General features: G+C 39.3%; 1 protein-coding gene across 1 annotated transcript in view; it reads right to left on the bottom strand.

The window, feature by feature from the left end:
* RGS22 (regulator of G protein signaling 22) overlaps nt 1-26,742 on the bottom strand; it is a 72,394-nt gene extending 45,652 nt beyond the window's left edge. Inside the window, exons 1-10 of the mRNA XM_080380139.1 lie at nt 18,565-26,742; nt 14,709-14,794; nt 12,703-12,868; nt 12,183-12,354; nt 9,069-9,750; nt 8,356-8,517; nt 5,676-5,891; nt 3,954-4,085; nt 3,330-3,435; nt 1,360-1,485 (exon numbers count right to left, since the gene is read on the bottom strand). Of these exons, the coding sequence (XP_080236265.1) occupies nt 1,360-1,485; nt 3,330-3,435; nt 3,954-4,085; nt 5,676-5,891; nt 8,356-8,517; nt 9,069-9,750; nt 12,183-12,354; nt 12,703-12,868; nt 14,709-14,794; nt 18,565-18,813 (2,097 nt within the window). The 5' untranslated portion in view covers nt 18,814-26,742. The remainder of the gene's footprint in view (nt 1-1,359; nt 1,486-3,329; nt 3,436-3,953; nt 4,086-5,675; nt 5,892-8,355; nt 8,518-9,068; nt 9,751-12,182; nt 12,355-12,702; nt 12,869-14,708; nt 14,795-18,564) is intronic.
* Nucleotides 26,743-27,500: the final 758 nt, after the last annotated feature.

Below are 27,500 nucleotides of genomic sequence, written 5' to 3'. Positions count from 1 at the left end.
CATTGGCCATTAAAATTGTTAATATTGTAGTTAACATTTGAAGAGCAACCACATTTCAACGGCATAAAGCCAGCACTAAATAAGAAATGCTGATAATGGACACACAGAATTTGTGCCATGGTGTAATAGCATTTTGCAACAATAACCAAAACAATTAAATATTGTGTACTTGACATGTTACTGGGGCTATCATTACATTTTTATTACATGCATTTCTGAGGCACAGAGGCTTGGCCTCATTTCATAAATTCAAACAAACATCAAAAGACCTTTCAGGAGAAGGAGTCTAGATCTTTCCCCTAGTTCTTTGTTTTAATCATGTACTTATGGGGTTTTGATCTTAAAAATGCCCTGAAAACCCCATCACTGGACAATAAAGTGCTCCAAAAAGACAGGGGCAAGGAACTTTGCTTCACAAACTGTAGCCTGCCAGATCCGGCATATGAGTGAAACAGGCTCCACAGCTGTAGACAAAACCTTAAGTAAATTTTCAAAGGAGCCTGGCACCTGCAAAGGCTAGAGGACATGTGGGTGAGTGCCTATTTCTGATGAAAAACTAAGTTACTTTTGTTTAGATATCTATCTATACACATTTAACACTTTTAGCTGAAGGTATCCAGCTTTGGAAACATTGGCTCTTGCATTCTAGTAGCCAAAGACATTTCTAGCTACTGCTGCTGGATTCTGCGTTGTGCCAGCGGTGAAACAGATGTCCATCTTGATTGCATTCACATCTCCCCTAAAGACTCAATTTTTCTGCAAAGCCACTAAACACTGACTCAGATTCATAACTTGTTCCAACCAATCCTCAATTCACACCCAGCAATGAATGATGGATCTGCTGACTGCAGAGAAGAAATAGTGCTATGTTTCTCAGAAATCCAAGAAGCTTCATGGAAGCAGAAGAACGTTTTTAAAACGTTGGAGATTTTGGACATCACTAACCCAACAAGTAAGAAGGAGGCAGATTATCATGAGTAATAGCTTAGCAAATTTTCCATCTTTTTAAAAGATGTTTTTGTGGGTTAAGGCCTCATTTTTTCTGCCAAGTTAAAGGCTAGTTTTTAAAAATGATTAGTCTTTTTTTATCCCTGATGGTACAATCAGATTTCCAATAGGTTTGAGACAGTTAAGATCTGACAGCTTGGTTAAGACCTGTCATTAGTATGAATATACACATGAACAGTTTATTATTGTTGAGGGATTGGAGTCTCACAAGTAATAAGTCATCCAGTCATCAATCTTTCTTTCTCCTTTTTTTTTTTTTTTTTTTTTTTTTTTCCAGTCTGACTGCCCTCTAAAACTTGGCATTCAGTCAATTGTGGACTAAATTATCACAGGGTAGGAAAATGCTCATACCTTATTCCCTGACTTCTCACAGAAGTGTGTGAAGTAGTAGCCTGCTCTGTTCTCCAAATAAAGAGACTGCAGCATGCTTTCCATTCTTGATCCCCTTAAGACAACACTGCCAGCAGCACTTTTCCCCTGGACAAAAAAAGTATAGTTATACAGCAAGAAACAAGAGGCTTTCATTATTTTCAAATGTCAGTACATTACAATGGAGGGCCATGCAGTGTGTTCAATTAGTATCTTCATCCCAAGAAACTAGGCTCCATTTTCTACTACATATGCAATTGATCATAGCTCTCCATACCATTTTCCCACTAAATATTCACATCCAATGGAGTAAGTCTGATGAGGGAAGGCATGTAGAGCAGCAAAATGGCCATAACATCCCTTAGGTGGTTCCTCAATACTTCAAACAGAAAAACAAACCTGGTCTTAATTCTATCATTAACCCTTTAGCTGTGAATCTAGGGAATTCCAATGATACTAAACCATATCACTGAGCTGTCAAAAGTTGTCTCAGCTCAGCCTATTATGTTTTGAATTAAGAGAAGTTAACAGGTGGTTATTTGGTAAAGCTTCAAAACAATTAACTAGCATGGAACAAAAGATATGTCTCCTGGGGTTACACCACATCAGCAACAAAATCATGAGCATTTTAGGGGGCAAGAAATCCATGCGCTTTACTGTGGCTAGCTCCTGGAGTGTTCAAGGGAGAGTGCATCCATTTTGACAACACTCACAGAGTAGCCAGAGGAGGTTGCAAAGGTAAATTAGCTTCTGATTATCACAAGAGAGAAACTGGCTGACTTGCTGTCTCTGATAGCAGAAGTGAGAGCAGATGAGTGTGGTGGCTAACAACCAGCTTTTTTCCAAACAGTAACAGGGATGGAGAAGCCAGACTTCTAAGGCAGAGTAGGAAGATCCCCCTCCCCCATATGAAGTTAAACTATGAATCCCTGCATTCCCTTTTGCATCATATTTGTGATGTCAAATGTTGGGCCCTGACTGTAGGTTCCAGTCTAGCCCTGTAAGTGTAAATGGGTAGCATTGTCCTCCCTCAGCCAGAGGGAAACTTTGAAAGTATATGATGAAGGTGTATAAAAAAGAATAGTTCACGGTGGCAAATTTCCCCTAAATGCAAAGACTAGCTTTTTCTTCTGTCAAAATTAACAAAGAAGTAAAATTATTGCAGTGAAGTAATAAACAAAGTATGATTTTGTTGTGAAAAACAATCAATCATGCTCAAATGATCAGCAGACTCCATGCATGTGTAAACAGGCCCAGATTTCATAGTATGTTGAGGTTTTTTAGTTGTGAGGCCATGGGTATCAATACCTCCATGAAAGAGCAGACTGTTTTGAGACCATTCCACAAACATGAAAGGTTTTGGATATATTTTAAATTGCCAGATTTTGACATCTCACGTGTTCAATTTGTCAGCAATTTAACAGTTATTGAGCAAAGGCTCTTCTGTGCAGTCTGTCCTTCCTGAGGCTTGCTGGATTGAGAGCCTGCTTAGCAGGCAATAATTCAACAAAGAAAAGAATAAAGTACACAAGCAATAAAGAGGAATTGTACAAGTGATGCATTTTTCCCTTATGAGTTTTACTATTTTAATGACTTTCTAGGGTAGATTCGGTTTTCACTGTAAGTCTGGTATACATTCCTATGCAACAATTCCACTGAAACATTTATCCAGTACATTTTCCATAATAGCCTACTGAACACATGGTCACCATGGAGAAGATCAACAGTTTCCAGTGAAAATAAACCTCTGTATGTGTGATGATTTCCTATCAAATAGTGACAGATACCACACAGAAAATGTTGATATTCTAATTATACCTCTGCATAAGGCATTGACATTCACATAATCAAACCAATTTCTCCCCATCGTTGACTACTTCCCCTTTAATATTACAGAATAAAGTGTTTTAACCCGTGACTCAAGACAACTAATATTTTCAAGTAGTACTTACAGGGAGGAGCTCAGCATAGGTGTATTTTCTATGACTTTGGTATTTTGAGTCTTCGGTGTCATCCAAAGCTATGCACTGAATCATGTCTCTGCTCACTGACTTTGGCCTGGATCCACAAACAAACAAAACCTTCAATACATATTTAAGAAAAAACTAGGACTGCTGATAAAATAAACAACAATGAAGGGTCGTGAGAGAGGCAGAATGACAGTGAATAGTAGAGGAAAAAGTACATGGAGTTCAAATTTATAATAAATGCAAAAAATGTAGAGGAATACTTTTTCATGTGGCCCTGTGTAAATTACTGACACAATATTTTTGAGGGCGAGCACTGGAATGGGTTAAAAGAAGATTAATGTATGTAGAGAATATCAACTTTACACAAGAGAGTGTAAAACACTTGTATTTGGAGAAATAATTTTTTTCCTGTTGTGGCACAAACAAACAAGAAACTAATCAGCCAGGGAGGAATTCTCCATGCGTGCGATCTGTACCATAACTGTGCTTCACTAAGCAGATGATTCTATTAAAGTATTCATTAAAACAGTAAGATCTAAAAATGTTTCATAAATATTCAAAGTATGTTGGTGTGCAGAAAGATGTACAAGAGATTTTTGTACTTACCACTTTCTACTACTAGAAATGTCATCCTTTCGGGGGCTTTGACTTGATGGCAGGGTAGGTGATAATCTTGATGATCTCTTTGAAGAGAAATTTGGCATAGCTAGTTTTAATGAAGTTGTTGGTGATTTTGTTCTACTTTTCTAAAAGGCATAACAGCAAAATAAGGCAATTCTGATCATTTTTCCACCTTTGTGTTTTCTTAATGTTCTTATTAACTACTCAAAAACATTCAAGGGCTTTCAGAACTGTTTTTCCTTGTCAATCACAATATGTAAAACCACAAATTGCAAAAAGCTTCTCTGAATATCTTGCAAGATCTTTCAGCATACCTTAATATCCACTATATCTTAAAAATTATGTTTTTAATGGGTAGAAATATGCTACATGCATTTCTACAGAATTACAGAGGATGTCAGGTGAAGAACATGTGAACGTGTTTTGTGAATCTTTCCTAAGATGAAGTAGCTCACTGTAAGGCAGATACACTCATTCAGACTGGGAAAGAAAGGGGGCATTCTGCCACACCATCACTGACTTATTTTGAACAGCATCATGCTTTGACTTTTTGGAGACAACAGTTGCATTCAGAGTGTCCTCAGAAATTCACCTAGACTTGCTGCTCGTTCTAAGCTCTTGCAAGCACAGTGCAGCTGGAAGACTCCAAAGTCCAGATTTCTCACAGAAGAATAAAGAAAAAAGCAGCAAGAAGAAATCCATCAGCTGATTCTGTGAGGTTCATAGGTGCCAGGTCATAGTTTTCTTCAAGGACTGAACTCAACAGGGACTGGAAAACCGGCAGAGTTAGGATCCTGTCTGCCTGACCTGCAGCTAGTCCTGGGTCATTAGCACACCTTGTGAAGCCAGAACTAGTCTTTAAGAGGCAGCTGCTTCTGGCTCCCATTCCTGCTGTGATCAGCAGGAATCTGGCTCCTGAACCCAACTTCTTCTGAACAGGAAATCTATCCCACTGTTTTTCCTCCATTGCCTCCATGAATTAACTTTTTTACAAATAGAATCATAGTCTAAAACTATCTACCTCAAAGTAACAGAGATGTGTGTGAACAGATCTGTGGCATAGCCCACCCAGTTCTTGATACTGGAACCACAGTCTCGATTCACACTCTCCAAGTACCTTCTTCCCTGAGGCTTAACACTGCATTACTGGAAACCTGCAGTTTTTATTGCAGTTACCTCTCAAATTCAGACTTTCAAGGAGAAGAGTCAAAACTGAATTGGCCACCTGCAAGCTAGATGCTGTGAAAAGGTCTGTTTGTGTGGCTCATGGCCCTCTGAGAAGGCAAAAATCACATGTAGCTGATTGAAGGACTGTGGTGATAGAAAATGAGCAGAACTCTGCCCTTTCTACAAACATGAGGGGTAGATTCAGGATAACTGCAGTGAAGTTGTAAGGACTACTCTGTATTAAGATAAAGCTGATTGAAAGACAGAATCTGCACTGCTAGGTACTTATTTTGCAGTTCTGAGTATTTTGAACTAAAATATCTATCCAAAAGGCTTATTAAATAGCCAGGATGTAACTGAGAAGGTAATTTAACTCATTTTTTAGCAATCCATTGCATAAAATATAGTAATATTCTGTTGCATTTTTATATACAAACATCTGCAACAGACCAGCTTGCTAAATCTTGACACTCTAACAACAAAGTACCAAATTCTTGTTCCATTGAGTTCAAGGAGTTTTATCATTATTTTTGATGGGACGAGGCTTTGGTTTTCAGTGTTGTGGTCCTACTTACCTGAGGAAGGGAAGGTGTTATCCTAGGCACGCAAGATTTAGGTGTAAATGGTAGAAGTGATACTATTTGTGGAAAAGGATCAATGTCCACCCTTGGTCTCTCTTGGTATGTGTGCCAGAGCTTCAGTTTTGCACTGGCAGTTTCTATTGCTGTTGAATGAGTGACACAAAATCTGGGACCCCTAGGGAAAAAAAAAAAAAGCTAATAAGTAGGACTTTCCCAAAACATGAAATACTGAGTGATTTGGCTGGGGGGGGGGGGGGGGGTGTTGGTTTTTTTTTTATTCTCCCCATGATGGTATTTATTGTATCAAGATTTACTGCATCAGAAGCACAAGGAGTGTTTTCTTCTGTCCTGCCAGTTGCAGGGAATGATGGTGCGTGTAATTGGAGGAATGCAGAGATCAACACCTGTCTCTGGGCCTGGTATCACCAGCTGAATTTTGGGGGTTTTTATCAAGGGCCAGTTTCCACGGCACCAAGCCTGCTGGCAACAGACAGGGTTCACCTCAAAGCAGGAAAAGGATCCTCAGTCAGGAGTTAGCAGGGCTCATTGAGAGAGCTTTAAAATAGGTTTGAAGGGGGAAGGAAATAAACCCAGACTCGCTAGAGATGAGCCTGGGGGTGGCATGCCAGGGTTGGAGACAAGATCAATAGCACAACTGAAGTGCATCTACACCCATGCACGCAGCATGGGCAACAAACAGGAGGAGCTGAGAGCCATTGTGCAGCAGGAAAACTATGGCATAGTTTGGAAACACGGTGGGATGAGTTGCACGACTGGAGTGCTGCAGTGGATGGCTATAAACTCTTCAGAAGGGATAGGCAAGGAAGGAGAGGTAGCGGGGTAGTCCTGTACGTTAGGGGGTGTTTGATGGTCTAGAGCTTAATGATGGTAACAACAAAGTCAAATTGTATGGGTAAGGATCAGGGGGAGGGCCAACAAGGCAGATGTCATGGTGGGAGTCTGTTAGAGACCAGCTGGCCAGGATGAAGAAGCAGACAAAATATTATATAAGCAGCTGGGAGAAGCCTTGTAATCGCTAGCCCTTGTTCTCATGGAGGACTTCAATTTACTGGATGTCTGCTGAAGATACAACACAGTGGAGAGGAAATTGTCTCGGAGGTTCATGGAGTGTGTGGAAGGCACCTGCCTGGCACAGCTGGTGAGTGAGCCAGCCAGGGGAGATGCCCCCCGCTGGACCGGCTCTTTGCGACCAGAGAAGGACTGGTGGGCGATGGTGGTGGTCAGAGGATGCCTTGGGCATAGCGATCATGAAGTGTTTTTCAATTCTTAGAGAGGTAAGGAGGTGGGTCAGTAGAACTGCTGCCTTGGGCATCCAGAGGGCAGACTTTGGCTTGTTTAGGAGCCTGGTTGACAGAGTCCCTTGGGAGGCAGCCCTGAAGGGTCTGGAGCACAGGTCTTATGAGGAGCAGCTGAGGGAACTGGGGTTGTTTAGTCTGGAGAGGAGGAGGCTCGGGGGGACCCTACCACTCTGTAGCTACCTGAAAGGAGGCTGTAGGCAGATGGGGGTGGGTCTCCCAGGTAACAAGCAACAGGACAAGAGGAAACAGCTTCAAGTTGCACCAGGGGAGGTTTAGATTGGATATTAGGAAAAATTTCTTCAGTGAAAGAGTGGTCAAGCATTGGAACAGGCTGCCCACCAGGGATGTGATGTAATCAACGTCCCTGGAAGTGTTTAAAAAATGCATGGATGCAGTGCTTAGGGACATGGTTTAATGATGGACTTGGTAGTGCTGGGTTAATGGTTGGACTTGATCTTAAAGGTCTTTTCCAGCCTAAGTGATACTATGATTCTAAGAGATGATGCTATATGCACCTAGAATTAAAAGTTAATCTTAAAGATATTTTTAGAAATTGCACTCTTCCAAACCTAAAAGCAAGCTACACATAAATAAACTTAGGTTGCAAATTCTGCACCATTACATAGTTGCCTTTTTATGAGTCTGCAGGAAGATATACCCCATCCATCCTACAGCAAAGAATAGGAAAGGATTTTAGGTCACAAGATATAGACCACAATTCTCATGAGGTTCTGCAGCAAAGTTCACAATTGCAGGCATTTGTTTATGCCTGCAATTTGTTGATCCCCCTTAGGGAGGAGACAAGACCTTCAAAACTTTAGGTTATGTTTTGGAAACACATTAGAATTTGTATTCTTGCTTAAGCTGTCAATATGTAAAAGGCATTTTATATGACAGACATTGAACAGTAAAGTTTCAGGGTCAAATTCCCTATAGATGTATATGCAGAACATCCTCAGAAACTCGAGAAGGGCAATCTAGGGAATAGGTTAGGACAGAATTGGCCTTCTGTGCCTGGAGGGGTTTCTCTACCCTGCAGCCTAAAGTTTAGTTGAATGGTATCCAAGGCAGCTATACATAAAGTAACTCAGATGCTCTGGCAGTAGAATAACAAGGGCTCAATAAGGCAGATTTACCCGGCTTCTCAGCAGATCGCAGTGTATTTTAGGCTCAGTTAAAAATTCGGAGGTAACATCTGCTACTATTTATGACATTGCTTCCTATAATTGCAATGAGATAAGTGAGATGAAACAAACCTAATATGCTTATCAGAGAAAAGGAAAATTTGTAAACAATAGATTCATGTTCATTTTTTCATACCAGTAAAGAAGTAGAGGTTTCAGTACTTCAGGCTGAATCAGTCTTAAATGCCTTATATTCCACTGATCTCCATGCAGTAGATCAAGTCTGAGTAACACTTCTGAACCGAGAAAGAAGTCTCCGCTGCTCAGCAGATAGAGTTTTTTCATCTTACTGAGTTGCCTTGAGTCAACAAAAATATTCACATAAACATGTATCAGATGCTATGCAGAAACCAGTACAGTTCATCCTACTGGTTAAACTGTTGTCATGCAACATGTTTTTAATTGCAAGTGGCAGAAGCCAAAACAATTTTTCCACAAATTAGAGACAGGTTGTGTATAAGGTAAAATGTACAGTGCCTCAGAACAGACAATTTGAATCCAGCAGAGCCTTTCATTAAAGCAGTTTGTCATACTGAATGCCCTACTTGTGAATTTAAGTTCTTTTGTTCTTTTCTTTGTGTTGCCATCTATTTTCCAAATCTCTTTCAAACAAAGCCTTAATACTACAGCAATTCTGACTTCATGTAAGCCTTGCAAACATGACTCTGCAAAAAGTTTTATCAGCTTCAGCAGTCATTCCTGAATTACCTTGTCAGAACACTCGTGATTAATTGTGTCTGTTCTATTCGAACATTACAGTTTATTATGAAATCTCAAAACCTGCATTTTCTAGCTGGGTTACAATTACGTATTAAAACAATGGGAATAACTGTTAAATAATGGAAGTACCTTTGCTGTCTTGCAGTGTCCTTAAAAGCCTTCAGTCTTTCAATATCCATCCAGAGCCACAAGTACCTCTCTCCAAGCGTTCCTTTAATTAACTTCTTGAATCTTTCAAACTCATGTCTGTTGCCAGTGTCGTAAGTCCTGTGACTAATACACCAGGCAGCCCTGCTGTCTGCCCCATCACTTTCAGAACTTAATCTCAAGCTTACTTCTTCCATATCTTGTTCACTTACATCCCCCTTAGAGTCTAAGACAGTAAATGGAGAAGAACTTTGGGAAGAGAGTGACTCTGCAGTACCACAGGCATATACGTTATTTGCTAACTTGTGTTTAAATTCTTCAGGCTGTTTGTGGAAATCCACATCACCCTCAATGTCAGCAGCTGGCTGGTGGGTCAGTTCTGAAATGGATTCCTTCGCTACAAATTGAGTATAAGCTGGGATAAATTCTTCCGGTGTCTGAAAAGTTTTGCTTTCCTGTTCATTCTCTTCTTTTGTTGCATTGTCCCATTTTGGGTCTAGATAAACTCTTAACTGAGTGTGGGAAGGAGGTTCAGCAATGGCCACAGAAGAACCCCCCTCAGCCTCTCTGGATGTCTCCTTAATAATGTCGGCTTTTGCTGATACTGTCCTTGAAGGGGAAAGGAAACTCCATTGGTGGCATTCCTTAGACAGGGAACCTGCTTCTGCAATTAAATCAGAGAAGTTAATTGAACACCCTTTTGATTCAGGACTGTTCTCTTGCATATCACATTTCCAAGTTTAAAAAACGCAACGTCTTTATATTGTGCTGCTGCAGAACAATCAGACCATGTCATACTGCAGAGCAGGGAATAGCAGAGGTACTTCTGCTGTTGCTATCTGGCTAGAAACTCAGCCCCACGACTCAGAAACCCATTCCCTGTTGCATTCCAGCAGAGTTCAGGAACAACTCCCCCTGGAGCCAATTTTCTTGTTTACTCAGCTGAGCATCCCAGCTCCTCAGCACTTCTTAAACCACCTTGTTCTGCTGCAAGGCCTGGTTTCTTCCTGAGCATTTGGTCATAGTTTGATCAAAGTCACTGTATGCAGCAGGACTGTTTTTTGTTTAGGCCTGAGGAAGCTAGTAAGTGATAATTATTTGTCTACTTACGGTGATTATTGCAAAAGACTAAAACATCGAACAGACCTCTGTCAGTTGGGTAAAATCTTGACATACATAGAAGGACAACAAAGCAAATTATTATGTCAAGGGCTCTGTAAACATTTAACAATGCTGCAGTCTGGTCTGCCACCCAGAAATGAGTCCTTTCCATTTAGAGATGTTTCATAACTAACAAGTTCAGAACAGTAACCAGCCCTGGTCTTTTGGTCTACACTTCTCTTAATTCCTTTTATTTGACTCCTCATTATCCCCATCCTATTAAGCATGCCCTGCCATCCTGGTCTGTTGAGAAAGAAACTTACTGCTTTAACTTGCTCAAATATCTTTTCTACTTCTGCCAGACTTTCAGCAAATCAAATACTTCTGGAGCATGTTAGCAAAGATGACCTTGACTATACATACTGCTTAGCTAGGTTAATGCTGCTGTCACTGTACAAGTCAGCCCCGTAAAACTGCGCAGAATAACTCAGATATTGTGAACAGCAGCAGAATCTAAGTGAAAGTAAGAAAAAAAAAAGTCATAGTTCAATTGTGGCTCAACATCTTCATATCAATCCAGTGTTTAAACTATAGAACTCTATATTTTATTAAAGCTAATATGTAGGCTTTCATACTCTGTTGTATCACTAAGACAAAACATTGTCAGTGAGGAGACTGCTACAGTCTCTGCGCACATGCAGTACATAAGGCTGTAATAGAAAAGAAGCTAAAGCCTTTTTAAGATCCATTAAAGTCATATTTGTAATGTCTACATAACGCTTTATGAAGGCCCAGGCAATAAATGACTGTGGCACTTGGACATTCCTTCCAACTTGTTCTCAAAATAAGCCACTTCCAGGGCTGGCCACTGTCACAGAGAGACACTTGGATTAGGAATATGGCATAGAGATTCCCTGCTCTGCACTTACATAATTTTGTGTATAAGTACATATGGCACAATATGTTGACGTTAAAATAAATACCAGTGTGATTTAAAATATCTTTTCTTATTTCTAAAGTTATTTCAAATGTTTTCACTTGACAATCAAAATTATAGCTTCTTAATGGCTCTGTGAAACTAAACCATAAAGAATAATTTCATAAGACCTGAGGCAATTAGGGAGAGAGGTACACCGCTCTTGAGTAATCAAAAGCCAAGTGTCTCAGGGTTTTGCTCAAGATATTCATTGATTACCCTGATGCAACTGAAGCAGTGACCAAGGAATTCAAATGGGATTGTCCAAGAAAATACCTTCAGCTATTGAACTCTTTATAATTGGCTCTGAAAAACTCAGCTGATGCCCTTTATTGCTTCTAGTGCCTGACCCCTACACCAGGTGAATACTGAGTCTAAAATGTTTTCGTTTATGAAAATGGGGGAGAACTAACATATGAGCTGAGTCTTCTCTATTCATCTTGCTATTGCCTACAGAGCAGGAGCAAGGCTATGCAATCAGGTATGTCCATATGTGCTTCTGTATGTTCTCTCAGTACCTTTGAAACCTGCTGAACAATTTCAGTTAAATTTGACAGACAGACAAACGTCACAAGCAACCATGTTCTATAAGATTCATAAAAACTGGCAGCCAAAGGGCCTTTAAGTGCCCAACATAAATAACCTAAGAAAATGGCTGCAGTACAAATCATACATTATCAAATACCCAAAGAATCCAGACAAGAAAGTCTTTCAAAACATATCAAGTGGGGGTGGGGGTGGGGGTGGCGGGGAACCTCGGCTGAAACTTAGAGATACCTATAAGACAGAAATACGTGAGAAAAGAGGCTTCTACTACCACAACACTACTTGGCTACTAGCTCTAATTTTGATACAATGTTGTGTCTATGGAAAGAAACAAATCCCTGTCTGCAGCCTAAGGTTCCATGTGATACTCAGAAGGTAGTAAGTGGAGTTAGCAGCAATTCCTTGGAATGCCTTTTCTTTCCACCTAGTCAGAGTTATGTTATAAATACTGCGGCTGAGCCCCTATTACTTACCCAGAAGGCTATGGTTTTCACTTAATGAATTGTCTCTTTCATGCTGCCCAGGCAAACGCTGAATATCTTGAATTTGACTAGAAGCTACAGGATCCGTAAATGAATCTGTAGTTTTCGTGGATTCACTTTGTTGTGCTAATGTAAACCAATCCTTTGTCTGGGAAACTGTAGCCTAGGAAAAGAAATGTCATAGAATAATTCAAATTTCTCTATTTATTGCAGTGTTTCTGAGAGCAGAGGGCTTAGTGTCTATAGGCATTTTGTGCAGTCTGTGTAGATTTCTGTAGTTATAGCTCCCAGTGAAGAGAGCTGTATAACAGTTGCTGAGCATACTGTTAACGCTGTTTCTGTTTAAGCTTTATTACAATCCATTAACCTTCTTCTATAGTACAAAGAGCTTTGAAAATAAGGGATATTCAGAGAATCAGTTGTCCAATTACGTTATGATCTCAGTTACAATAATTTAACCCAATACTTTCAGTCTCTCTTGATGTTACACCCGCTAAACATGCTTATTTACCTGGCCAAGTGATATGTAGAACTTCTTCATAGTCAACAAGATGTCATCCTCCTCAGGAGGGGGAGAACTTGGGTCTTGCTTCCTTATCCAGGGATAGTAGTCACTGTCTATAATGAAACTAATGCCAGTCTTGCTCCATTCTACCTGTGATATCAATTTAGCCAGCCTGAAATTAAATGTTGAGACAAGAAAATAGTTGATTTTAGCTTTTAATCAGATAAACAGTTGATTTTTCCCCAGAATAGACAATAAAAAATATGATCAATCTAAAAATAAATTGTTAAAGAGAACTTAATGATCAGCTTTATTATTTCACCCTTCGCCTGCTGTCACATACGTAAATGCCAATGTTGTCACTCCATAGTCCACCAGCTTTACAGATGGTGGCCTGCTTTGCATTATCAAGCTTTACCAGTAAAACCGATTTCTGTCAGGATGACCTCGCATGTATCTACGCAGTTTCAAGCCCTGCCCAGAAGCCCTTGAACGTTTTAATCACTAAAATGGAAATATTCTCCCAGGTTGCAGAAGCCCTGTTTCACCACCAGGCACTTTATTTCCTGTTCCTGATACAAGCAATCTTCCAGCAGCAGTGCACAGCAGCAATCATACTAATTGAACTTTCAGATGATAACAAGACAGCTGGCACTATAATATTCAGCTGGCTGCTGTATGAGGACTTCATAGTACTGAAACGCATGCCAGTGCTACCTTGTGTTCGCATGAACCTCGCAGTGTTCAGGAAAGGCAGTCTTAGAACTGCAATAACTGGAGCAGAACTTAACTAAGAAAGCAGTACAAAACCAACCAAGGTGCATGTGAAGGGAAAAAGAAGCCTGTGCCTGAGCCTGCAACCATGAATGAATGCCCAGTTTTGTTTGTCCCCCATATTTGAGGGCAAATAGCATTTTGTTCTAGGGTTAGGCTGTCTTCACCTTTAAACGCAAGTTTTCCTTTTAGCATCTCAGTTTATCTAGATTCTGATTCAGGAAAGCACTTAAATCACTGATGTCAATGGAAATTAGGTCCATGCTTCAACTTAGTTTTATGTATTTGAGTATTTTACCAATATTCATAGGTAACTCTGCTTGATCAAAGAAATACTTTGCTATAGCAGAAGATCAAAGCTAGTGTTTCGTAAGGCTCAGATACTTGTAAAGCAGACTGCTACTCAAGGTAAAATAAAGCATTCTTTCATGGTTTGATTGTTCTTTGCGTGGTTTTCTCCTTGACTGTCCCAGACATTCCAGAGTTTAACAGAGATGGAGGAAAAGTGCGGTCTTTGGGATATTGAAAGTTAAAAATATTTTGAAATTTTTAATGTAGATATCTATACCCCAGTAATTAGTCTGTCGTGACAATCAGCAAACATGAGTTCTGTGAACCGCACTACCAGGCTGCCTCTTCTTTTAGGGCTTCTGAAACACACCACAACTATCAGCATCCAGACATAACCTTAAGAAATGTAGAGGCAGATCCTCCCGAAAAGTACAATAAATCTCCTGAACATCTGCTGAAAGGACATCTGGAAAAATATAGCAAGTGTGTAAATCATTTGACTATGCCACAGCATCCCACAAAGGGCCTTGCAAAAGGAAGTCTGACACTGGGCCCAAAGACACAAAACTAATAATTGAAATAAAAAGGACTGGCTGTTTTTTCCAAATAGATTTCATGGATTCATAACTTCCACTTATATGGCTTACATATTGATAGAGAAAGATGTATTGCTACCATGATATCTCTGTGGAACAGACATTTAGAAATCAGTAAACCCCATCCTTACTCTCTTTGTAACAGTGTGATATAGTATGTAACTCATGGTCAAGGAAAATTACAGAATTATGAGTGATAAAAGTCTTTATCCAGGTCACTAGAATTCTAAAATTAAACAAACAGGACTAGAGGTGGGAGAAAACATGTTAAGAGTACTGTCAAGGTAAATTAAACAGAAGAGAAAAATGTACAAATTTAAAACTGAAAGGCAGCGTAAAAGTTTGCAATACCTGTATTCAAAGTAACAGTCACTTTCTAGGAATGCTGGAAGCCTTTCTTTCTTAATCCACTGAATTGCCTGTTCTCGGTCAAGACACTATTAAAAAGAAATGCCAAAGTTTTGCAACATTCTTGACTTTCTTGGTTTGTTTGCCATGTAACTGATTCTCTCCACCCCCCTTCTACAGAAGCTGTCTCAGGAAGACAAATACACAGTGAGTATCACCTTTATTATCCAGTTTAGCCTTAATCATGCTGGGACAATTGAGTTAATTTGCTTTCCTATTAACAGCTAAAAAGGTCTAAATCTGATTTCACCTATGTGTGCAGTTTTCTAAACAAATCATGGCTGGTTTTCCTTCAGAAATAATGTGTGTATGAATCATGCTTTTACTGTACAGTTCCAAATACAAATTAGATGCTCATAAATTTTCTGCAATAGGAAACTGCTAATTTTTCTGACTTTATCGCATTTTACACACAAACACTATCACATTTTTCCTCAATAATTCAAAGAATAAGGAATGCTTATGTTAAATTATCCCCCAGAATGAGAGCACTGTGGATATTAAAAATAAAACTGAACAAATAAAAAGCCAATCAGTTACCACCTTTCCCACTTCCATGCTGCAGCATTGCATAACTGCATTGCATACAGTAACTATCATAGTGGAAACCTAAGTGTGTTATGAGTCGTGCCCGTAACAGATTTCTGCTCCGAAGGTCTGTCTGAGTGCCTCCTCAAAGCAGAAAGGAAGATGCCTCCAAAGAGTGGTTTGCGGTGTGAAAGGGAGGTGTTGAGCAGTGAGCTACACAGAGCCAGCTAACCAAAAAACTATGCCTAGGGTCTCACACAGAGAGCATTATAAACCACAGTGATCCATAGATACTTCCCTTAGAAATGACACACAGCACACTTTGTAACATGTTTTTTAAGAGCATATTTCTTCCACTCTTAGGGGATAGCCTGTTTTATTTATCTGAGGTGCATTTTTCCTTTTAGTGGTTAAGACTGACGATTTGGAAGAATGTAGTAAGTCCCCTTGTCCATAAAAACAGGTGAAGTTTGGGCAAGGATGGATGCTACTTGCTATATCAAATAATCGGTTTATGCAGATTACATTTTAAATTTTCTTTCCATGAGCTAATAATCCATTAGGGACAAGGGTTATTTCTGCCTCATATATATCTGTAGGGGATTGAAAAAAAATCTGAATTACTCAGAAAGTGGGTGGTTTCATTTAGAGAGAAGAAAATATTTCAAAATATGGAAAGCTTATGTTGGCAGTGGCTCATACAATGTAATTTGTGGAGATGGAGGCTAATTATTCCCAACCACATAGTGTATGCCTCTTTTTGGTAACAGACAAGCTTTTTTGAAATACTGAAGATTGTCTCTTTATTTTGGCATTTAATATTTATGTATTTGCTGACTCACAGCCCAGTTTTTTATCTGAGTGATTCATAACATGTTCACATCTGTACATGGCTGGTACACAAATTTATGTATAGTATCAGAACAAAAGAATCTCTAGTCTTTCTCGTTCCACAGAGAAAGATGCTACATTTAATCTGATGGGGTTTGTTACCTTGGTTAGCTTCCTTACCCAGTCAGCCTTAGGCCTTGCTGGGACCCAATCCAGCAAAGCTTTTAGCACGTGTTTAAGTTTAAGCATGTGTTTAACTTCCCTTGATTAAAGTTAAACACATACTTAAGTGCTTTGCTGAACTGGGGTTTCTCTGAAGTAAGGTATGTGGGATGCCAGCCAGTTTCTTTCCATAGTTATGATCAATTCTACCCAACTCTGCAGGTTTTTTCTTAATATATTTTACACCATGTTGATTTTGAATACCGATAAGAAGATACTTACCTCCATATCAATAATTTGCAATTATGCATGCACACATGCAGAGAACTTTTTCTTACCTGTAAATTTGTAACAGTCTGAGAGGGAAGTAAAATACAGAGAAAAATACCACTAGGTGTATTTCTTAGGGAAGATGTGTTTTAATTCAGGCTGTAGCCTGAAGGGCCTACTGAGATTCTCCAGTTATAGCTCATTTTCATTAGTAATGTGCCAGTGATGGCCACTCAAGGTAACTCTTTGTAGCAATGTAATGTTCAATCTCTTTAGTGTAAAGAAAGCAGTCAAATCAAACAAGGCGGCATCACCCAGTGCCTGAAAGATCAAATCCTATTTGATTTGAACTGAACTACTTGATGCAGTTGGTCTGGGATGACTTCTTCTGGTTCAGTCACAGCGTAGTACAATGAATGAAGCTGCCTTCTTTCACCTTGTGTAGTGGCAGTAACAATTTTTGGTATGTTGTTTTGCAGGCCTTTTGTTCCAGCTCAACCTTGAGATACCAAGCTGAGCTGCGTAATGCATCTATGTTACCTGTCCAGTAAAGGAGGAATCAAAAATGAGAAATATCACCCTTTCCCCTCAAAAGGAGAAGGAAGTGTACAGAAACGTACAGCTCCTCAAAGGGCTATCGTGCTTCCGATCTATGGAAAATGGCCCAGAGAAATGTTCTTAAATAATACAGGAGCCTTGTTGCTTCAAACCACATGAAAGATGTAAGTAATAGTGAAATTACTTTGAATTTGTCAAGAAGGGTCATTCACAGTTGCCATGATGTGATGTTATCCCCAAGAGCAAGGTTAACCACACTTGCACAAGCACATAATATTTCCTCTATTGAATCCTGAGAGCAAATAAGAAATCCAGACTAGCTCTTCTGCTTTTTTGCTCTCAAGCAAAGTATTGGTGAAAATAATTATTTGACACAGTAAAGGTGTCTGTGAGCCTTGTCTTATTGTAACATTTGTCCAGTTTAGATACATATAATTACAGTCTCACATTACTATCATTTTCTTAATCATCATTGCCTTTTGACCTCTCTCTCAACACTGTTTTCTTTTCTGAAAATCATTAAGCTCGCACTAGGCGAAGCAGCAGTCTGTTACAACTCCCTGCTTTTCCCTCAGCTTTCCAGCTATGACGTAATACAGAGCAGCCCCTTCTGAAAATGTAGCAAGACCTTAGACTGGCCTTGAATGAAATGAACTGAAGTCACATCGGTCACACCAATGCAAAATAAGCAAGAAAGGAATAAACCAAGTATCCCAGTGAAATACTTTTTCTCCTTCAAAGCTGTTGTTTAGAGGTAAACTCCCACAACTAACTTCACCATCTTGTATCCTCTCAGGTGTATGTGGTGCTTCAACTCCTGATTTTAACTTGCCCAATTTGATACTGAAAAAAGCCCTGAAAGTAAACAGGTAAGAAAACCAAAATTGATACTGTCTGAGCAAGTCTGAAACAGGATTTTTTTTCTAAAATCCAACCTATCTTTCCATTAGTTTAGCCTTCTTGTTGCCAAAGATTATTTTCTCTGGCCATTTCAATTGATGCTAACCATGTAAATCCTTTGGGAATTAATGGAAGAGAGACTTATGTGTTGCCAGACCACAGATGAGCTCATAGCCACACAAGGAAATTAATTAATAAGGAAAGACTGAGATGCATTAGTTTCAGTCAATTTGCACATTCCAGGGATCACTACTAAAGTAACTGTTGTCATAATATTTTTTCTTTTAATATTAAAAAATATTCAGACCACACATCTGAATCCTGCCCTACAGAATCTTCAAAATTCTGTGCTACAGGATGTACATCTGTAATTCCATTCACTTGTCTGCTAGACACATGTGCGTTGCAGGGCATAATCTGGCCCATCATTATGTTTTCCTAACATAAATTAACATTTTTCCCAAGCTACCAAGCCAAACACAACAATAACTACTGCCAGTATCTCTACAGTAAGATCTAAATATAAAATCAGGGGCTATAAGATGCTTACCAGAGTGTTGTAATTTGGATCAATATAGAAGGTTGGAGAAGTGCTGCGCATTTTGGAGAGCTGCCCATCATTCTTTGCTTTCCTTAGAACATCATAAATAGGGTTTGGAGGTTTCTGATCATGTAGAATTTTTTTCAGCTGGCTTTCCAGGCATTGTGGGGCATCATTAACTACTTCAAAAACCCCAAAGTCAGAGTTAAACTTAACTGGCTGGACAAAAGTCTGCAAAAGAAAAGGGAACTCTTTCATTTAAGAAAGTTACTTTTTGACGTATAGAAGCATCCTATAGAACACAAGTTGGTACTACAAGGCTTCTTTCTCTTGCCTGCTGTAGCTTATGTTCAGGGTCTGAAATAGTAATTTTTCTGTATTCCTTTCTTTAGTCTCTTTGCTGTACAGCTTTCCAAAGCATTCCTACTTTTTGTCTCAGCTATGCTTAATTGTCAAGAATTTAACTCATTCTAGAGCACAGACCAGTCTTTTTCACATGCAAATAATAGATCCAGTACACAAATGTTTAGAATATATAATTCACAGTGACTTCAGTAACTGTTCTGCAGGGGACTACTTACCTATGTGATCAAATCTCCAATGTTATTCTCTCATTCTTTACCACAAACAATTAAGGCTTGAAAAGTTTAACAATGAAGCTGACCTTTTAAATGTGAGATGCATTTGAGGAGGATGAATCTGAAGGTTTCCATATGTAGGAAAGGCTTTTCGCCATGTTATTACTTGTAGGTCAAACACCTACCAAAACCTATGGCCTGTAGTAAGTTTTATTGTACATCACTAGTTCAGACAGATACTGTGTAATACATGGGGTAGACCAAATTTCAACTTCAGCTAATTGTAACTTCTGTCAACTCCAAAAAACCCATTACCTGTGTACACATCAAAACAAAGCCATCTTTCATCTTTTGACCTCTCATATTAGGTATTTCCCTAAAAGACTATCTTTCAAATTCTCTTACTTGAAATGAAGAAAGAAAATACGGATGGATTTTATAGAAGTAATGGGGGATACCCAAGACAGTTATGAATACAAGATTATATACAACCAGAGCATATAAGCGTCTCCGCACAGAGCTGGAAAACAAAAGCGTATGTTGTATTTAAGACCTGAAGAAAATCCTGGCCATATCCAGACCTAGTGCCAAAATTCTTTTTGGCTTCATTCCAGACAGGATCCCACCTGGTGTTTGTACAGTTGTCGTTCCCCTGCACTTAATAAGATTATTTTATTTTTTCAAGCACTGAATTTTTCATTTCCTTGAACTTTTTCATATATCATATATACACACACATAGACATAATTCATATACATACTAGATATGCTGAATACACGCTACATATAAAAATATATTACAGGCCAGTTTTATTCTTCTTCACACCTGTTTAATTCCAAAGTAAACACATCAGTGTTAGCTATTTTGTTGCTTCTGTTTGAAGCCCCCTTGTTGATCAACGTCTTTTAGAGCAATGCCCAGGATCGAACCATGTGGCTGCAACATGTGGTTACAACATTCCCTGCTTATTCCATAACTTCCCACTGTGGAGACTCAGCCTGGCAAAGCACATAGCATGTGAGAGCTTTAAGTGTATGATTCGTGCCTATGACATCAGACTGTCACTGCTTAGAGCCAGGCATCGAATTGCATTACTCTGTTTAGTTACCTAACTTCAGTTGAAATCATGACTTGGTTTTTGTTCTCTGACACCTTGTGCCTCTTCTGGCATTAATTTTCTCCAGGGTACTCTGCAGGTTTTAGTGTTTTTTCTCCAGATGTACTGAACAGCAGTCTAAAGAGCCTTTTATGTGTAGTGGATTTCTCTACACTTCATTCAGTCCTCCTCCCAATTTGCTATGTGTACATTTCATTTACTTTCAAACCTAATTTGGGCTGCTACCAGCTTTTAAGTGACTAAGTGCAACCTTAATAACCTCCAAATGTATTCTTATTTATTTTATGTTTTGAAGAAAGACACAGAAGAAAGCACACTAAGAAACAAGGTGCCTCAGTCTCTTAAGATTTGAAATGTTCTTGCTAGTGGAAAAAAGCAAACAAAGTCCAAATTCCAAAATATAGGGCTGCATGACTAGACACAACCAGATTATTTTAGTTCCATGTTGTTCAACTTGAAAACTAAGTGTTAGTTTATCACACACATCTACTTTTACTTAATCCTTTGTAACTTATTCTATGTCTACTTTTTTCAGTATGCTTTCTAATTAACTGAACAGAAAACATACAGCAACTTTTAATGTAGTGAAACAGATGTTAGTGGTGATTTTTAAAATGTAAAGTATATTGCTATTTTGGGAGCCCGACTACAAATCATTTATAAGACAAATGTACTAATGGAACAAAATAGCATATACTGATGGGAGAAGAACATTAAGACTTCATACGCTACATATTTGACTGAAAAAGGTGGTTCTAGTCCAGACTTTTGGGTTTTGGACCAAGGTATAATTACCTATCCCCAAGAACATCAGGAGGCATGCATACTTCTGGTATCAGTCAGAGAGCAGCCAGCAGATCCTCTTTGCTTGACACTAGTAACACTATATCTGAAATACTGCACCCAGGTTTGGGTCCCCAGTACAAGAAGAATGTTCATATATTTCAGTAAGTTCAGCAGAAGACCACTGAGACAGTCAGAGGCTGGAACACTTGCCCTGTGAGGAGAGGCTGAGGGTAGAGGACTTGTTTAGCATGGAGACAGCTCAGAGAGGACCTAGCAGAAGTCTTACAGTACTTACAAAGGGGTTACTGAGAAGTTACAGCCAGGCTTTCCACAGAGGTACACGGTGGAAGGACAAGAGACCATGGTCATACACTGAAACAATAGAGGTCTCAAATGGATATAAGAAAAAAAGGCAATTTGGGGATGATTAGCATTGTAACAGGCTGTCCAGAGATACTATGGAATTGTTTGTTGGAGGTTATCAAGATCAACTGGAGAAAGTGCCAGGCAACCTGATCTCTATACTAAAGCACTGACCCTGCTTTGAGCAAGAAGCTGGACTACAGACCTCCGCAAAGCCCCTTCCAGCCTAAGTGATCTATGATTCTGTACCCAAATTCTACCAGATAGAGCATCTTATCAAACTATCATATAAAAGCATTTTAGAATAGTTAAAACCTTTCTGGACAAGTGTATATTACTTGCTTACTTAAGAAAACTAGAATGGGAAATCAGAATGTTTTTATTAGTATAACAAAAGAACAGGTCCTGACCTTAACTCATCCCCACCACAAAAATAAAAGTGATCATGTTATGACAAAAATCAGATGGGAACACAAAACCAAAAATAATTAACCTGATTACTTGTAGGAAACATTTTCCCAGTTACAGTACAGGAGAAAGGATCAGTCAATCCATTTCCCTTTCAGTATGTGAAGAACTTTGGAGCAAAACGCACGATCTAACCATTCCCACACATTACAAGCCACACAAAAAAACCCTGTTCAATACTCTGTAGTAAACATAAAACCTTTCCCACTGAAGCCAAGTGCTGTAAAATCCTACAATGTTTCACAGGACAATAATGAGAGAGGTTTATGACACCACCAATATTCTAAGTCTTTGCAATAATGAGGAATCTCTTCAGTGAAGATGCCTGTATTAAGGAGTGGATGACAGCCTACACTATAAAGGAAGGGGGAAAATTATGTGTGCCAATCTAATATACTAAGAAATGTCTTTCTTACCCCACATTTGGCAAGTGCTTTGGCTTTTTACAGACAAGTAAAATACACTAACCAAAGACTAAGTGTATCATTCTTTCTCTAGTTTGGGACAATTTTTGATCCTTTGAAGACAGAGAGGGAAAACTCCAGAGCCAAATTATACCTCAAGATATTAAGAAAAAATAAATCAGGTTTGGCAGGAGCCTTGAAGCTTGGGCTTCATACATTATTGATTTAGCACAATAAATAGGATCAACAAGGACTTGAGAATACCAACAAAGACTGTATACAAACTATTTCACTCAGGCAGTTCTTCCCTTGAACCCAGTATGACCGATGAACTCAGTGTAGTAATCTCAGCTTCAGAAAAATTCTCCAAGCAAACAACAAAAAGCTGTTTTCAGACTGTGGTACAGCAATACTATTAAATAAACAAACAATTGCATGTACATTTTTGACAGCAAAGAATCTCTTAGCCATCAAGTGCACACTGAATATGGTTTCAGTTGAAGAATAAATAGAATACATAGTTCTGAAACCTAAAGTTATACACTTAACTGAAAGGAAGGCAAATTTCTCTCAGTCCTCCCAAAACAGAAACCAAAACAGCATCCATCACCGTGTTGCCAGGATATCAGACATATAAATCTCACTGTTCTCTGCCTTAACAGTTTTCAGATATACTTCACTTCAGATACAGTTAACAAATGTGTAAATATGCTCACCACATCCCACCCCAAATAATGTAGTTTGATCCCAAGAGAAAGAGAGTGACCACAGCTTGGCCGCTTCTTAGGTTAAGGCCCTGAAAGGGTGGGAATGAATAGAGACCTCATCCAGGAGCTTTGCCAAAACTTCCTTAAGATGGGTATGTGTGTATCATAAATAAACGTCAGTGAGAGCACAGACCAGAAGAGAATCTGAGCAGCTCTATCAAGTGCCTGGAAAATTCACACTGCACACAATGGTCAATGGCAACTCTCCCATTGACTTTAACGAGTCCAGGATTTCCCTTCTGTTGATAAGACACAAGTCACAACCACATACCACAACCTAATTAAGAGAAAGGAGAAGAGCATTTTGAGAAAAGTCACTATCAATAAGATGTCAGGAATGCTTCTTTTGCTTCCTTGGATGTCAAAGATATCAAGCAAGTTTTAGTCCTGGATAAGTCTCAACATAACATACAAGTAGAGCCTTTCTCATGTAAAAGCCATTTTAAGGGAGGTTGTTTTTGCACCTGCAGCCTCCCTCCACACAGCTGGAAAAGACAAGAGGAAACTAACGAGCACACGTTCATGCCTTAAATTGATGCATTGAAATATTCACAGCCATCTTCAAAACAGAGAAGGGCCTGAACTGTGCAGCAGAGCTGATTGCTTTCTGCACTTTCCATCACCTGCTTCTCGTAGATCAGGTCTGGTTTTACTCTCCACAGCACTAGGTTTTCAGGACAGTTCTGTTTTCAGAATGACCGATTGGCCCAAACTTTGTTACTTGGGCTTTGTTTCTTTTCAGAATCATCACCTGCATCAAATCCTGGATCCCAGACTACTCAGTGGAGAGCTTTTATAGTGAGAATGACTTTCAAAATAAGTAGTCTTCAAATCTGAAGTTGATAAAATTGTGGTTACTTGATAGCTTTGTGCTGCAAGAGAAACCCACAGCCAGAGACTCATTATGAAATGAAGAGTGTCATCTCCTGAATATGCTTCAGCTGAGACGCAGTTAGGTCTTTTATTTCTAGTGCAACCCCCTGAGGTTGCAAAGATAAGGAGTGTGTCCTCATCAAGATCACTGGTAACTGGAATATGAGGGGTAAGGCCCCAGCATGGACTTGGAGTGGAGTGAGTAGCAGGCAGCTTGCAGCATGCAGGAGACAAGTTGACACTACTGTGCTTTCTTTCTGAAGCCTCCAACACTGAGCTGGATGGCAGTTTCTGACTTCTGAAATTTCACTCCTGGCTAAACATATTCTGGGATGTTTCAAATACATGGATGAAAGATTTGAATTCTAGGGATGCCTGACCAGCTAGAAATGGAAATGTATCCAGACCAATGTTTCTCTTAAATCTTTCATTTTAGATTAGTTACTAAGGAAGGTGTAACTTGTTTGTGTGTCATGTAATTGAATTCTGCTACTGTGAAATCACCATATTATGGGCAACAAGTGCCCTCATGAGGTTTATTTGTATTATTTTATCTTGCAGAAATACTTTCTGTACAGACTATCCTCCATTACAGTATGTAGATCTTTGGAGTACCTAGATATTCAAGTCAGATTGTATTGAATATTATTATAACAACAGAATCTCTGAGAGGATATACTGTAAATCAAAGAAAAAAAAAATCTGCTGCCGCTATAGCAAGTCCCCAGTGTTACAATTTTCCATACTCTATTAGTATAAATCAACACAGCGGCAGTCTCTTAAAATAAGCACACGCTACCCCTGATTTCTTGTATCAAGTCACACAATATTTTCAGTTTAACTTGTTGCCTAACTACTAGCACACCTGGGTAATACTGTTCCTAGGCAACAGTGTATAAGCACAACAAGAATAAAGCAATGGAAATTTCAATGCAGTGTTTTAGCAGAAACCTTCTGAGAAGGAGAGGGGAATTGGGAATATAAGGTATTCAAACCACAGAACTCAAGGCATTAATATAACTTAATCCTGAAGAGGGTAAATCCTCAGGAAAAGACCAATGAGAAAACAAAAGCAATTATGAGAACATTACAGGTAAATAGATAATAGAGCATCTGTTTTCCTAAATATATGTAAATATATAGAAGAGACATCATGTGTCGTGTTAAAAACCTATTAAGATTACCAGTGTAAAACCATGTTTAGTCGGGAGTGTCCATGAATTCTTTTCTGTGGGCTTCCAGAGCTGTAAGGAGCACCTGGACAATTGCTGTGGTTCAGAGATGCTGAGCTGTTCCAGGACTGTGGGCTGAGGAGCCCTCTGAGGCCAAGGAATTTTGGCCTCTAATAGATATCCTGGAATCTGTGCATGTCCAAGGAGACCCAGAGACTAAGTAGGCTGAACTTCTTACCCAGTCGATCCTCTGTGATATGGGGAAAAAATGTAGCATCATTTCCAAATAAGCAGCAGAGATGTGGAGGATGGTATCCCTGTGCTAAGAACAACGTGGCACATGGAAGGAGATCTGGGTTTAAAAGCTATGTAGTTAGGCTCGGATTTAGGCAGACATCCTAAAGCAGCTGCAAGGGGAATAAAAAAAAAAAAAAAAAAGGAGAGAAAAAACACAGTCCTCTCTCCACAATTTTCTTCCATCTGTATCTCCCTAGCTTTGAAAAAATCTGGCAGTGTGGTGAAAGTCTGAGCTCCTGAAAGAGGTCAGTATCACTGCTATGAACAAAATCCACACTGATGTAAAGTTGATACCTCCAGATTCTATTTTAAGATAAAAAAATGGGCATTAGAACACCATTCTACCATCCTTAGTTCTGCAACTCCCATTATGTGTACTTTTACACAAATCTGTGATGTGGCTTAGAGAGCACATCTATATCTAGTTCAGTTTGTCTTAGAGAGCACATCTATGTTCAGTTTAGTAAGCCTGAATCTAACTGAATTTATTCCAAAAGAGGCTGCACCACAGTCTTAGGTCCAAGAAGCATCAAGAAATATTCTTCCTTTTCCTAATGCTGGTGATGGTTCCTACCAAGCAAACTGCAGAAATGGGTATATGTTGTCGTAGTACAGTCTGTCGGACTGCAGTACTTTAGGAGGGGGACAGACTGTGGGGCAGCTCTGTGGTAGATTGACTGGGAGACTCCACAGGAGCCACTGTGACACTGTGGAAAGGTCTGAGCCACCTTGCAGGGGAGTATGGGTGTGAGGTGTAGGGATGGAGAGAATGAAGATAGGGCCATGAATACTATTGGGTGAGGTTGCTACATTAAGGGAGCAGGATAGTACATATGACTCTTGTGAGAGTGTGGGGAGGCAGGGTAGTTTATGGGGAAAAGGAACAAAACGCAGGGCAACAGATTTAATACAGGGCACTGGGTATGGTGGTCTAACTGCAACCTGATCAGCACACAGAACACAGCTTAAGGCTACATACTTCTAGATGCAGATGGAACGGAAGAAGAGGGAAGTGCCAACTTTGAGACCTTCACAGCCATGAAGAGAAACTGAGTTGGTTCCTGAGCTAGAATATTTATTAATCACCGAGTGCGTTACCAGAAGAATGCAAAAGGAGAAACATTTGTTATGTCAGCATGTGGTACTGGAATAAAAGTGCACTCCTTATACTTTTTTAATAAGTATTTATGCGTCTTTCTCATTTCCTAATTATACTGGTTTGGTGCACTGTGATTTAAATACATAAATCTGCAAGAGAAAACATGTCCCCAGAAGCCCAGATACTAGGTGTTTTTTCCTGATACTGAAAATAACATTGAGCAATAAGAGTTGTTGCCATTAAATTACAGACATATTGTAAAAGCCATTTAACTACCCAGTGGCAAAATGCAAAATATTCTAAGTTGAATTATCTTACTATTAATCTTAGTAAGATATTTCTTGTATTTTGCAAGAGATTTCTGTAAGGCACTTACTGGAAGACTCAAAAATTCATTGAAGTAGTCCACAAGCATATCATCTGTGGCTAAGTATTCTTCCTGTAGGGAGACAAAACCACAAAGCAAGGCTTGTACTAATCTGTGCTGACACGGGTTGAATCCACTGTTGCCTCAATTATTTCTCCATGAGATATGGCATGCAAACTTTTGCAAAATGTTATTTCCCACTTTTGAGAATATAATCATTGCATCATTATAACCTAGCCATTGCACACTACTGAGGTTCTTAGCAATTTAAAAAACACGTAAGTAAATCCTTTCTCAAGAAATTCAAATTCAGTGTTCATAAATCCAACAGCTTCTAAATGCTGAAAATCTGAGCGTTTATCTTGAAAAAATATGCATAAGCTAACAGTTTAGAAATTCCCCACATTATACCTTTCTCTCTTGCATCTGGGAAGGAGGGGAGTATAAAAGTTCACCAGAGGCTGCTTCTGCTCCCATGCTGCTGCTTGGGGATGTTTTGGGAATAAAAAAACAGTTCACTGATCTATAATCTGGCTCATCAAGCAAGCAGTGTATGCCATAGTTTAAATCTGACAGAACTGGGAGGGTTCCTGTTGACTTCATCAGACATCAGCAGGTGGTTTCATACCCTTTCTGACCCCTGCATTGTAAATC

The sequence above is a fragment of the Falco punctatus genome, assembly GCF_963210335.1.
Source record: "Falco punctatus genome assembly, chromosome: 3".
Taxonomy (NCBI): domain Eukaryota; kingdom Metazoa; phylum Chordata; class Aves; order Falconiformes; family Falconidae; genus Falco; species Falco punctatus.
Note: the sequence above shows the minus strand (reverse complement) of the source record. Positions and strands in the feature narration are given on the sequence as shown.